This window comes from Phacochoerus africanus, chromosome 5, assembly GCF_016906955.1.
Source record: "Phacochoerus africanus isolate WHEZ1 chromosome 5, ROS_Pafr_v1, whole genome shotgun sequence".
Taxonomy (NCBI): domain Eukaryota; kingdom Metazoa; phylum Chordata; class Mammalia; order Artiodactyla; family Suidae; genus Phacochoerus; species Phacochoerus africanus.
Genome location: NC_062548.1, coordinates 84,765,149 through 84,780,109, shown reverse-complemented (window position 1 = coordinate 84,780,109; position 14,961 = coordinate 84,765,149). Strand labels below are relative to the sequence as shown.

Here is a 14,961-nt window from a genome sequence, read left to right as displayed (position 1 = left end):
CTGCAGCAACATGGATGTAGCCAGGAATTACCATACTAAGTGAGGTAAGTCAGGTAGAAAAGGATAAGCAGGAGTTCCCGTCGTGGCGCAGTGGTTAACGAATCCGACTAGGAACCATGAGGTTGCGGGTTCGGTCCCTGCCCTTGCTCAGTGGGTTAACGATCTGGCGTTGCCGTGAGCTGTGGTGTAAGTCGCAGACGCGGCTCGGATCCTGCGTTGCTGTGGCTCTGGCGTAGGCCGGTGGCTACAGCTCCGATTCTACCCCTAGCCTGGGAACCTCCATATGCCGCAGGAGCGGCCCAAGAAATAGCAAAAAAAAAAAAAAAGAAAAAAAAGAAAAAAAAGGAAAAAAAAAGAAAAGAAAAGGATAAGCATTATTTGATATCACCTCTAGGTAGAATCTAAAAAAAATAATACAAATCAACTTCTCTACAAAATAGAAACAGAGAAAACAAACACATAGTTACCAAAGAGAAAAGGGAGGGATAAATTAATAAGGCCATGGGATTTATAGATGCACACCTCCATATATAAAATTAACAAGGATTTGTTGTATATTTAATGGACTATATTCAATATCTTGTAATAATCTATAATAAAAAAGAATCTGAAGCTGTACACCTGAAAATAACATAATACTACAATAGTAACTACAGTTAAATTTTTTAAAGTAACATTTAAAAGACACAAGAGAATGAAAAGCAAAACCAGAGTGAAAGAAAATATTACCAATTACATAAATGTGAGTCAACAGACTTAAATCCAAAATATATACAGAAATCTTGTGGATTTTTTTTTTTTTTTTTGGTCTTTTTAGGGCTGCACCTGTGGCATACAGAAGTTTCCAGGCTAAGGGTTGAGTCGGAGCTATAGCTGGAGGCCTACACCACAGCCACAGCAACAAAGAATCCAAGCTGCGTCTGGGACCTACACCACAGCTCAGAGCAACCCTGAAACCTTAACCCACTGAGTGAGGCCAGGGATTGAACCTTCATCCTCATGGATACTAGTTGGGATCATTACCAACTGAGCCACAACGGGAAAGCCTAGGAACCTCCACACATTAGTAAAGAAAGACAATTTGATTTTTATAATGAGTAAATTAAAAAAGAAAATTTGAACAGACACTTCTTGGAAAATAGCCAAAAGGCTAATATGCCCATGAAATGGTGCTCAATCACTTCAGTCATTTAAAAATATAAAATAAAACTACAAGAGATACTATAAGTCCATCAGGATCTCTAAGAATAAGAATACTAGGTGTTGACAAAGATAAAGAGCAATGAGAACTCTCAATCTTGGTAGGAGTGTAAATTAATGCAACCCCTTAAGAAAAATCTTAGCATTAATTGTGTAAGACACATATGTAGAACGTTATGATCAAGAAATTCCACTACTAGATATATATTCAAATAAAACACAAGCACATATGCACCAAAAGACATAAGAGAATGGTGACACATTAATCATAACTTAAATGCCCACCACCAGTAAAATAGATCACTGTTGCTATGTATTATTTTGTCTGTTTTATTTTGTTTTTGGCTGCGCCCAAAGCATACAAAAACACCCAGGCCAGTGACTGAACCCACACCACAAGAGTGACCAACACCAAATCCATAACCTGCTGGGCCACCAGGGAACTCCAATGTTGGTATACTTTTTTTGTTTGTATGCTTTTTAGGGCCCCATGTGCAGCACATGGAAGTTCCCCTGCTAGTGGTGGAATCAGAGATGCAGCTACCAGCCTACACCACAGCCACAGCAACGTCAGATCCTAGACATATCTGTGACCTACACCATAGCTCACAGCAGATCCTTAACCCACTGAGCAAGGCCAGGCATTGAACTTACATCCTCACGGACACTAGTAAGGGTCATTATCGCTGAGCCACAATGGGAACTCTAGTTGGTATATTTATACACAACAATAAAAATGAGCAACTAGAATTACATGCAATGTAAATCTCAGTGTTAAACAAAAGCAGCCACACATGAAAGAATGCATTGTTTGTGATTCCACTTACATGGTTAGCAAAAGAGACAAAACTAAATCATAGTACTTAGGAACAGAAGCTTAGGTAATAAAAAATAAAGAAAAGCAAGAAATAAAATATGAATTGTTTACCTTTAAAAGCAAAGAGATGGGATAGTGACTTAGAGGAAGCATGAAGAAGCCTTCTGGGAGTTGACAAATTTTTTTTTTCCAGCATAGATAGTGGTTAAATGGGGTATTCACTTTGATAAATCACTGAGCTGTATATTATCTTTTCATACACTTTTCTGTATGAATGTTTATTTCCAATTTTTTAAAAAGGTTAACAGACTCAATTATATACAAGATACTTTAGAGAGAATGAAAATAGGTATAGTAATGGGAGTTCCTGCTGTGGCTCAGCGAGTTAAGAACTCAACATAGTGTCCCCAAGGATGCGGGCTCCATCCGGCATTGCTGTGGCTGTGGTGTAGGCTGGCAGCTGTGGTTCCAATTCAATCCCTACCCTGGGAACTCCCACATGTCACAGGTGAGACCCTTTAAAAAAAAAAAAAAGGGGGGGGGGGGAAGGAAAATGGAGAGAGAGAGAAAAAAAAAGAAATAGGTACAGAAATACTTTTTATTGGGGGTGTAACAAGACACCAACAAATAAAAATTTAAATAAAATGACAAGGAAAAAATGTCAACATTGGAAGGAAAATTTTTTAATAGAACGAACAGCTATCATTCACTGAACCCTTAATATTCCCATTCTAATGGATGGGAAAAAAAGAGCCTTCTGGAGTTCCCTTTGTGGCTCAGTGGTTAATGAATCCGACTAGGAACCATGAGGTTGCAGGTTCGATCCCTGGCCTCGATCAGTGGGTTAACGATCCGGCATTGCCATGAGCTGTGGTGTAAGTCGCAGACGCGGCTCGGATCCTGTGTTGCTGTGGCTCTGTTGTAGGCTGGCGGCTACAGCTCCAATTGGATCCCTAGCCTGGGAACCTCCATATGCCGCGGAAGCGGCCCAAGAAATGGCAAAAAGACAGAAAAGACAGACAAAAAAAAAGAGCCTTCTAATGTAATCAAAATTAGATAGTACATAACAATTACAATTCAAACCTCAGGTTATTTCTCTGTAAATTCCTCATTCTTTAACAGCACTATGATGCAAAACATTACAAGAATCAAATTCCATATGGCATTAATCATATAATTAATGTCCTTTTTCTTTCCTTACTCTAAGTTTTGAGCTTCTAAGGCTTGCTTTCCCCCCTCCCCCGTGACAAGAGAATTCCAGCAGCCCTTCTAAGTATGTACATGTTAAAAATCCCAGAAATAGGAAAAAATGTTCTCTGATCCCTGATTAACTGCACAAATGCAGACAGTATTCTGCATTACAAAGCTAGTTTTAACAAAATGGCAAAAAGAAAACAGAACTATCAACCAACTCTCCTGACCAGTGTGAAAACATATGAAAATGTATAATCACAGCCTAACTTCTGATAAAAATAGTCCTTGCCAGTGTTTTTGTAAAGTAGTCTTAGGACACTGAGAATTCAGAAATTCTTACTGTGTCCTCTAATGTGTTACTATAAGTTTTTGCATCTCTGATTACATCTCTTACTTAATAATTTATCCTGTTTTCTAAAGCATATATTCATAAGGTTTCTTAAGGCTCATTTATAATTTTCCATTCATGTTAATAAAATAAATGTCATGACTCTTAAATCCTTTAAATTCTTAGATTTTATTATTTTTAAATTAATAAAGTGTTGTCTGAGATGACTAACTCAGGCAAAGAGCCAAGGGCTGAATCAAGATACTATGAACTAAAACCAAATATAACTCACCATGAGTCTCAGTCGGGAAACATCTATGAGGACTCCACATTCTATTTCTCTAACCTGTGCTAAATACTAGTTAACTATTTTGCTAAAAACCTAAAGGCTAATATCAAGTAAGAAAACTACACACATAAAAACTACAGTTTTTTTCCCCTGTGACTGCAGCCATTATTTCTAAGAACAGATCCTTATAATAGTGAAGTAACATCTGTGTAAAACTGAGAAATCTCCTAACAGTAAGTGTTTAGAAATGCTAAAGCAAACATGGAGACTGGAGTTCCCATCGTGGCGCAGTGGAAATGAATCCAACTAGGGACCATGAGGTTGCAGGTTCAACCCCTGGCCTTGCTCAGTGGGTTAAGGATCCAGCATTGCCGTGAGCAGTGGTATAGGCTGCAGATGCGGTTCGGATCCCGAGTTGCTGTGGCTCTGTCATAGGTTGGTGGCTACAGTTCTGATTAGACCCCTAGCCTGGGAACCTCCATATGCCATGGGTGTGGCCCTAAAAAGACAAAAAGACTAAAAAGACAGAAAAAAAAAAATTGGAGACTGAAATAAATGGGCTTGAGAGTATTAACAAATTTGAGCCTTTATCTGATGAAGTAAGAGTTTTCTTTCTTTGCTGATAATTCACTCAGGGCAAAGTGAGTTTTCCTGTGCTGCAAGCTAAGGTTCTAGGAGATAACACTCACGACCTGAAAAAGTTGCTTTTCCTTATTAAGAGTGAAGGAACCACTTTAGAAAACAAACAGAATGGTTTGTTTCCAAGAAATGATATAAACATGTTTTCTGTGTGATTTATTATAGTAAATTGTGGGAGAAATAGGTACCCAGTGAGGTCAGTTCTTACCTGTCTTACTATAAAAATGGTTTATAATTCATGGAGTTTTTTGCTTTTCAAGGAAAGGATTGCCCTAAAATCCAATAATTTTTTTCCTTATTTAAATGTAGTAGCTTTTGTTCTTGTGTGAAAGCCAATGGAAAATCAGAAATTCCCAGAAAAGCCTTCCTGAGGCTGAAACAACATGGCTAAACAAGCTGCCTATTTCTCATGGAGAGAAATAAAACTTAAGTTTCTTAAAATGCAAAGGGATGTCTATCTCAATTGTTTAAAGCGACCACTAAGTGTTTTTATATACACTTCAAGCACAGTGGTCAAACTGCCAAAAAAGGTCAGAAAGCATCCCATTGCTTTAAATGTAACCAGTCCCTTAAGAAAAACTCCAGACTTTGGGGGGTGGGGGGTAATGCAGAAAACTTAATTATAAAAAGAACCTTAAGCTCTTAATGTGCAAAGTATAAACTGTATTTAAAAAATGAGAATGAAAAAAAGTAAAACAAAAAATATTTTTTTATGAGGAAAAGATGCCAAATGAGTTATTCAATCGAGTTACAAACCTTTTGTTAAAGAGTACATATGTTATATGCTCAGGAGGAAAATAAACAGATTACAATATCCAAACAATTATTAATGTAAACAATATGACTAATTTTAACTTAGGTTTAATGGCTTCAGTTGAATTAAAAGATAAAAGTTACACAAATTTACAACAGCTCACCAATCAGCAGTCATAAAAAAGGGTGAAGAGAAAGAAGCAATAGAATCTAAATCTTTTTCTTTTCTAAACATTTTTTAAAAATATTTTTTCGACCACACTCCCAACATGCAGATATTTCCAGACTAGGGACTGAACCCTTGCCACAGCAGTAACCAGAGACAAAGCAGTGAAAATGCCACATCCTTAACCTGCTGAACGACCAGCGAACTCCTTAAAACTTTCTCTTTAGTAAAGAATTACTTCTCAAGACATAGTAATAAGTTAAAGTCTTTTTTTTTTTTTTTTAAGGGCCAGGCCATCGGCATATGGAAGTTCCCAAGATAGGGTTCGAATCGGAGCTATAGCTGCCAGCCTACACCACAGCCTCTGCAACTCAAGATCTGAGCCACGTCTGCGACCTACACCACATCTCATGGCAATGCCAGGTCCTTAACCCACTGAATGTAACCAGGGATCGAACCCTCAACCTCATGGATGCTAGTCAGGTTCATTAACCACTGAGCCACAACGGGAACTCCAAATTCAAGTCTTTAATGAGCCTTCCATAATAGATTTAAACCAAGAATTAGTAAAACTAACTCAAGAACTACATTTTAATTTGGGTAATATTCCCACTTAAGAAAGATTATTGATAAATTATTTTGTGAATTTCAAACTCAGTTATATTCCTTCTCTGAATTTCCCACAGTGTAAATTTTAAATGTCAACACAGAATTTAAGTTCCTTCAAAAGTTTTCATTTTATTTTTTCTCCCAAAGGAAGACAAACTGAATAGAACTTCCTTTTAAACAAGTAAGGTCAATTAGAATAACAAAATCAGATGATTGTTAATAACAGCTACTTTTTTGTATCAAGTGCTATTCTTTCTTAAAACCTCACAGCCACCTAAAGTACATCAGCATTTTCATCCTTCCTACTCTATGAATTAAAAAAGTAAAAAAAAAAAAAAAAAATTAAAAAAAGGAGTTCCCGTCGTGGCGCAGTGGTTAACGAATCCGACTAGGAACCATGAGGTTGCGGGTTCGGTCCCTGCCCTTGCTCAGTGGGTTAACGATCCGGCGTTGCCGTGAGCTGTGGTGTAGGTTGCAGACGCGGCTCGGATCCCACGTTGCTGTGGCTCTGGCATAGGCCGGTGGCTACAGCTCCGATTCGACCCCTAGCCTGGGAACCTCCATATGCCGCAGGAGCGGCCCAAGAAATAGCAAAAAAAAAAAAAAATTTAAAAAGTAAGGCTCAGCAGGTTAAGAATCCAGCATTGCCATAGCTGGCACAGACACAATGGCAATGCACGATCCATCCCTGGCCCAGGACTTCCACATGTCATGGATAAGGCAAAAAACAAAACAAAAAACAAACAACAAAAAAAAAACTTGAAGCTCAGATCGAGAATTCAAATGCAATTGTGAATCCAAAGTGTACATTTTTAACCTGCCATGTTATATTGCCAATGCATGTAGTATATTCAATTGTCAGGAATCAGGAATTTGGGAGTAAAAATAAATTTATATCAAATTATTTACTTGAAATATGGAAAAATGATAGTCTAGACAGTCAATAAATCTAAGTAAAGCCAGTATCCCTTCCAGTATACTTCTACACTGAAAACAACACAACAAAGTATTTTTGGTTGAGTATTTTTTCATTCTGTACTTTTACTTCACATATATACTTGAAATATTTTACCGTAGTTACTATTTAAGCTAATTCAGTCAAGAAAAGAATTCATGGCTGAATGGTTAATGAACCTGACTAGCATCCATGAGGACACACGTTCAATCCCTGGCCTCGCTCAGTGGGTCAGGGATCCGTGTTGCTGTGGTGTAGGTCAAAGACATGGCTAGGAATCCAAGTTGCTGTTGTTGTGGCTGTGGCCAACAGCTGTAGCTCCAACTGGACCCCTATCCTAGGAAATTTCATATGCCGTGGGTGCAGCCCTAATAAGATAAAAAGACAAAAAAAAATTTTTAAATAAAATAACAGAAGGTTTTCATAGGTTAAATATATAGGCAGTAAAAAGTATTTCTTTCTGCTTCCACACTTGTGCTTTACAGTAACTGACATTCACAACATACAAAAGAATTACCTTCTTTATAAGACAAAAGAAATGTTAGATATTTACTTATAATATACAGGAAATCAGACATACTATAGAAGTACCTGAGGCTAGGCTAACTATCATTTAAGGAACAAAGGACTCTAAAAGGCCAAAAATTCCCCAGCACAAAATCCCAGGCAAGGAAAATTAAAATCAACATAAGATTTCTGTGCTTTTACCTATCTTTTATTTTATTATTATTTCTTTTGACTGTGCCCCTGGCCTGGGAAAGTTCCCAAGTTAGAAACTTAACCCAAGCCATAGCAATAACTCAAGCCACAGCAGCCACAATCCCCAGTCCTTAACCACTAGGACACCAGAGAATTCCCCTATCTTATATTTTAGATGTAAGAGGTGGGTGGCTGAATTTACCTATTTAGCTTAAATTCATTACCTTATACAAATTCCAATTTAATTATAAGAAATACTTTTTTAAAAAGATGTACTCAATTTTTTAAAAAATATAATCCAGAAAAAAAAAAAAACAGTATTACACATGCAAATCACTCAAAACCTCTCTTTTCTGGACATAAAATTATATTATTAAAATAACAGTCTTTGGGGAGTTCCCACTGTGGCACAGCGGAAATGAATCCAATTAGGAACCATGAGGTTGCGGGTTCGATCCGTGGCCTTGATCAGTGGGTTAAGGATCCAGTGTTGCCATAAGCTGTGGTATAGACTGCAGACGTGGCTCAGATCTGGCGTTGCTGTAGCTGTGGCGTAGGCCGGCAGCTACAGCTCCCATTAGACCCCAAGCCTGGGAACCTCCATATGCCTCAGGTGCGGCTCTAAAAAGACAGAAACAAAAACAGACTTTGGGAGTTCCCGTCGTGGCTCAGCAGTTAGCAAACCCAACCAGCATCCACGAAGATGTGGGTTTGATCCGTGGCCTTGCTCGTGGGTTAAGGATCCCATGTTGCTGTGGCTCTGGCGTAGGCCAGCGGCTACAGTTCTGATTGGACCCCTGGCTGGGAACCTCCATATGCCATGGGTGTGGCCCTAAAAAAAAGAAGGAAAAAATAAATTAATTAATAAAATAATAGACTTTGTTTCCAAGATTAAAACCAATTCCAAACAATACTTACATTAGATACAACTGTAATAAATGCATGTGCTATAAGAAATGGCAAAGTTTCAGGAGTTCCATATTCAAAGCAATCCTTCATGAGAGAAAGGCCATTTTTCCCACAAAACAAACATACATAACGAAGCAAATGCAAAGGTACTTCTACATCCTGAAGAAAAAATGAAAATACATTATTTTAAAACTTGTCTGGAATAACTCATTTTATTACAAGTATAGGAAAGATACTGTTCAGACATAAACTCAAAAGACATAAATAAATAAAAACAATGAAATTTTCCATTAACCTAAGAATGAAAAAAGATAAACACTTACATTCATATCACAGAATGCCCCTAATATGTTGCTTTCTTGCGTTGATATATCCTGATCCAAGAAAAAAAAAGATAAATAGTTACATCAAACTACTATACAACAATCTTTAAAAACTATAATTTTCTTAAGAGTGATTTCAAAAAAACTCAGATTTTGCAATTGCTTCTCATGATGAACAGTATTATTCCTACTAAAACTAATGATTCAGATTCATCTCTATAGTATATTTTAACTCTTCTCTAAAGAAATCATTCTACAATATGTGCTACACATTATTTTGCCAAAAACGATTTCTTAAAACAGGTTAATTCCTAAATACATCTTAACTTAGCTAAGTGGTTTTGAAACTTTGTTCTGAAATTCTCTATAGGTATACTAAAAATTCCACAATGAGAATTTCTGTTGCGGTGCAACAGGTTAAGGATCCGGCACTGTTACTACAGCAGCGCTAGTCTGATTACCTTGCCCAAGAATTCTACATGTGGCAGGCACAGCCAAAAAAAAAAAGGTCCACGATGAGCTTTCCACATATAGGATTTAAAATACTTGAAAGGACACTCATCCACTGTTGGTGTAAGTATAAGCTGGTATGACTTTGACTTTGTTGGAGGGCAAAATTTGGTAATACCTATCAAAATTTAAAATGTACATTCCTTTTAACCTAAGACCTAGTAACATAAAACTCCCAGAAGAGGTCAAAGGTAAAACATTCACTGACATAGATCAAACCACTGTTTTCATTTTTTCCCATTTTTAAAGTTTTATTAAAGTATAGCTGATTTACAATATTGTGATAATTTCTACTGTACAATAAAGCAAGTCAGTCATACATGTACACACATGCATTCTTTTTTGGGTTCTTCTCCCCTAGACCATCACAGAATACTGGGTAGAGTTCCCTGTGCTATAGAGCAGGTCCTCACCGGCCAATCATTCTATAAAAATATGACAAATCTGCATGTCATCCTCACTCAGGAGCCACACTAATCTTCTTTGTATTGTTCCAATTACAGTATATGTGCTGCCAAAGCAAACATGATACCAGTGTTTTCTTAGGCCGGTCTCCCAAGGCAATAGAAATAAAAACAAAAATAAACAAATGGGACCAAATTCAATGCACAGCAAAGGAAACCATAAATAAAAGGAAAAAACCTACAAAAATGGGAGAAAATATTTGCCAATGATCCAACTGAAAAGGGCTTAATTTCCAAAATATACAAACAGCTCATATAATTCAAAAATAAAAAAACAAACAATCCCATCAAAAAATAGTCAGAAGATGAAGTTCCCGTCGTGGCTCAGCAGTTTAAGAAACCCGACTAGCATCCACAGAGACAAAGGTTCGATCCCTAGTCTCACTCAATTGGCTAAGGATCAGGCGTTGCTGTGAGCTGTGGTGTAGGTCACAGACTCAGCTCGGATCCTGCGTTGCTGTGGCTGTGGCGCAGGCCAGTGGCTATGGCTCCAACTGGACCCCTAGGCTGAGAACCTCCATCTGCTGCAGATGCACCTCTAAAAAGACCAAAAAAAAAAAAAATGTCAGAAGACCTAAGCAGACACTTCTCCAAAGAAGAAATACAAATGGTCAACAGGTACATAAAAAAGTGTTCAACATCACTAATCATTAGAGAAATGCAAATCAAAACTACAGTTAGAGGAATTCCCGTCGTAGCGCAGTGGTTAATGAATCCAACTAGGAACCAGAGGTTGCGGGTTCGATCCCTGCACTTGCTCAGTGGGTTAACTATCCAGGGTTGCCATGAGCTGTGGTGTAGGTCACAGATGCGGCTCGGATCCCATGTTGCTGTGGCTCTGGTGTAGGCCCGTGGCTACAGCTCCAATTCAACTCCTAGCCTGGGAACCTCCATATGCTGCGGGAGCGGCCCAAGAAATAGCAAAAAGACAAAACAAACAAACAAACAAACAAAAAAACACTTCAGTTAGATACCATCTTCGTATAGGTCAGAAAGGCCATCACTGAATCTACAAATAACAGGAAGTTCCCATTGTGGCTCAGTGGTAATGAACCAGACTAGTATCAGGATTCGGGTTTGATCCCTGGCCCTGCTCAGTGGGTTAAGGATCTGGCATTGTCGTGAGCTGTGGTGTAGTTCGCAGACACAGCTTCGATCTGGTGTTGCTGTGGCTGTGGCAAAGGGAGCCAGCTGCAGCTCCGAATCAACCCCTAGCCTGGGAACTTCCATATGCTGCACCTTCGGCCCTAAAAGGCAAAAAATTACGTCAAAATAAAAAGTCTGGGAGTTCCCATCGTGGCGCAGTGGTTAACGAATCCGACTAGGAACCATGAGGTTGCGGGTTCGGTCCCTGCCCTTGCTCAGTGGGTTAAGGATCCAGCATTGCCGTGAGCTGTGGTGTAGGTTGCAGACGCGGCTCGGATCCCACGTTGCTGTGGCTCTGGCGTAGGCCGTCGGCTACAGCTCCGATTTGACCCCTAGCCTGGGAACCTCCATATACCGCGGGAGCAGCCCAAGAAATAGCAAAAAGACAAAAAAAAAAATTTTTTAAAGTCTACAAAAAACAAATGCTGGAAAAGACATGAGGAAAAGGGAGCCCTCCTACACTGCTGGTGGGAATTTAAGTTGGTCCAGCCACTATGGAAAACAGTATGGAGGTTCCTCAGAAAACTAAAAATAGAACTTCTGTATGATCCAGCAATTCCACTCCTGGACATATATCCCAACAAAACTATAATTCAAAAATAAGAACATGCCTATGTTCATAGCAGCACTATTCATAACAACTTAAATGTCCATCAATAGATGAATGGATCTAAATCAAAAAATTTTTGCATGCCAAAAATTAAATTCATATTTAATATATTTCTATCATGTCTACTATTAACATTTCATGTTGTGCTGAATTTGTGGAGACTATGCTTTGAAAACACAAAGTTTCTAAATTTTTCCTCGGGGGGGTGGACATGAATGGCTTAAGAAGATGTGGTACATATATACAATGGAATACTACTTCACCATAAAAAAGAATGAAATAATGCCATTCACAGCAACATGGATGGAACAAGAGATTTTCATACTAAGTGAAGTAACTCAGAAAGAGAAAGACAAATACAATATGATATCACTTATATGTGGAATCTACAGTATGACACAAATAAACCTATCCACAAAACAGAAACAGATTCCTGGACCGGGAGAACAGACTTGTGGTTGCCAAGGGGGAGGGGGATGGAGGAGGATAGAGATGGAGTTTGGGGCTAGCAGATGTAAGCCATTACACACGGAGGGGCTAAACAAAGAGCTATGGTTCTGTAGCACAAAGAACCATATTCAACATACTATGAAAAACTATACTGGAAAAAATACTTTTAAAAAAGAGCATTACTGAATAACTCTGCTGCGTAGCAGAAATTAACACATTGTAAATCAACTATATTGCAATTTTTTAAAAAATGCACATTACCTTTGACACAGCAATTCATCCCCTATTTACTGTAAACAACTAGTTAAAGAAGTGTTAGAAAATATATGTATAATGATGATCACTGAAATTATTTATATAACATCTCAAAATCAGAAACAACTTCAATATTCATCAATAGGATGACTAAATAAATGGTGGCATCAATATTTAGAGTCCTATGTAGCCTTCGAAAATAATAAAGTGAAATGGCATGAGGAATGATGTTTTGGGGATGATGAAAAAGTTCTCAAATTGAAATGCAGGAATGGTTTCAGGGCTTCATAAATTTATGAAAAATAATGTATACTTTAAACAAGTGATTTTTATGGTATGTAAAGTATACCCTTAAAATGCTGTTAAAAATAAGATGAATCTATATGCACAGGCATAGAATGATAACAGCTTGTATTACATTTGTTAAAAACAGAAGAACAAGATCTGATTTTCATAGTTTTTTAAATGTCAGAAAACATGTGAACTAGTGTCATAAATTTTTTTTGAGAGGATAGAGAAAGAGTCTCTAGGCTTTCTTCGAATTTTGTATAGTTTTGGAAGTTTTTGTTTGTTTGGTCTTTTTAGGGCCACACTTGGGGCTAGGGGTCCAAGCAGAGGTGCAGCTGCCACAGCCACAAAGGATGAGCCACATTTGTAACTTACATCATAGCTCTTGGCAACACTGGTTCCTTAACCCACTGAGCGAAGCCAGGGATCAAACTCGCATCCTTATGGATACTAGTTGGGTTCACTACCACTGAGCCACAACAGGAACTCCTAGTCTGTGTTTTTAGTCATATTCAAAGTGGTACTTTTATAACCAGAAAGTTTACTTTCATCTCAAAAATGTTAGCTGTAAAGGGAACCCATTCATTCTTCACTGTTACCTGTTTTAATATAATTAAGTTCAACTGCTGAAATACAGTTTGAAAACAACTGATTGAGATCACACATAAAACTCTCAGAACATTTCAGAATAATCAAAAACTGTCCTAAGAGGTAAAAACACTTGTCACATTAAGTATACTAAACCTCCTTATACGTATTCCCAAACCTCTACTACCAGAAGTACAAAGTTTTAAGTTTATTCTTAACAAATCTTTTGTTTTCCAAAAACACAGAATACTCTTGTGGTATTATTAAATATAGATTCATGGAGCAGATGAACCATGTTGAAATATTAGATCAGAGTTAAGATTTCTGGTGCCGGACATGGACCCAGCTAGAAAATCTTGTAAGAGAACTCTATTATGATTTGAAAAATGTTACTCACGGACTTGATTATATCTATTGCGGTGACTCAGAAGATCTGTTTTACCATTTCATATTTCTATTCTGGATACATGAAGCCACCACCCTAAGGGTGTTGTTATAGCCTCATTTTAAATAGTATTTAAAGAGTTAACATAGATTTGTAGGTAACAATACTAGAAGCAACACTAGGAAGTCTTGCTAAAGGCTAAACCATCATCATTCTTCTAAAAGCTCTCTTGATAGATGATCCCTGAAAAGGTCTTGAAACCTAGCAAGAATTTTTAGGAGGAGTTCCCAACATGGCTCAGCGGAAATGAATCTGATTAGTATCCATGAGGATGCAGGTTCAATCTCCTGCCTCGCTCAGGGGGTTAAGGATCCAGTATTGCCATGAGCTTGGTGTGGGTTGCAAACCCGGCTCAGATCTCCTGTTGCTGTGGCTGTGCTATAGGCCAGCAGCTGCAGCTAGCCTGGAAACATCCATGTGCTGAGAGTGCAGCCCTGAAAAAAAAAAAAAAAAGGAACTTTTAGGAGTTCCCATTGTGGCTTAGCAGGTTAAGCAGCCTACATCGCAGATGCTGCACAGATCTGGTATTGCTGTGGCACAGGCCTCAGCTGCAGCTCTTATTTGACCCCTGGCGTAGCAACTTCCATATGCCACAGGTTCGGCCATAAAAAGAAAAAAAAAAATTAAAGTTTTTATATTTTTCCAAAACCTCACATTTACTAAATAATCTAGAATTAAATAGATGAATTTGCCTATTACTTTAAAAGAGAAATAAGTAACTAGAAAGCAATTCTGTACCTAATTAAGCAAAGACTGCTCCATGATGCCACCATGAAGAATTGAAGGCCAGTGGATTAGGAGTAAGATTTTTGCTTAAAAAGAAGGCCCTGGTATTGGAATTAGATAGCAGTGAAGATTGGAATTAGACAGTAATGAAGATTGTAAAACTCCTAGGAATATATTAAAACGTATTTACTTTTAGAAGTATATAATTTAGGCATATATTTAAAGCATAAAGGGTAAATTTTAATTTTTTTTTTGGTCTTTTTGCCTTTTCTAGGGCCACTCCCACGGCATATGGAGGTTCCCAGGCTACAGCTCCAATCAGAGCTGTAGCCACTGGCCTATACCACGGCCACAGCAACGCAGGATCCACGCCATGTCTGCAACCTACACCACAGCTCACGGCACTGCTGGGTCCTTAACCCACTGAGTGAGGCCAGAGATCACTCATTAACCACTAGTTAACCACTGCACCATGACAGGAACTCCTAAATTTTAAATTTTTTTAAATTAAAAAGTCAATGGAAAGCAGCAAAGAGGAGTTCCCATTAAGGCACAGTGGAAACGAATCCAACTAGGAACCATGAGGTTGCGTGTTCAA

At 38.1% G+C, this 14,961-nt stretch overlaps 1 protein-coding gene and 1 pseudogene across 5 annotated transcripts in view; both read right to left on the bottom strand.

The window, feature by feature from the left end:
- The window catches only part of USP34 (ubiquitin specific peptidase 34), a 256,844-nt gene that overhangs the window by 189,915 nt on the left and 51,968 nt on the right, over positions 1-14,961 (bottom strand). For all 5 annotated transcript variants that reach the window (XM_047781997.1, XM_047782001.1, XM_047781996.1 and 2 more), the window contains exons 4-5: positions 8,882-8,932; positions 8,568-8,717 (exon numbers count right to left, since the gene is read on the bottom strand). In XM_047781997.1, coding sequence (XP_047637953.1) covers positions 8,568-8,717; positions 8,882-8,932 — 201 coding nt within the window. The remainder of the gene's footprint in view (positions 1-8,567; positions 8,718-8,881; positions 8,933-14,961) is intronic.
- Positions 9,821-9,914, bottom strand: LOC125128528 (uncharacterized; annotated as a pseudogene).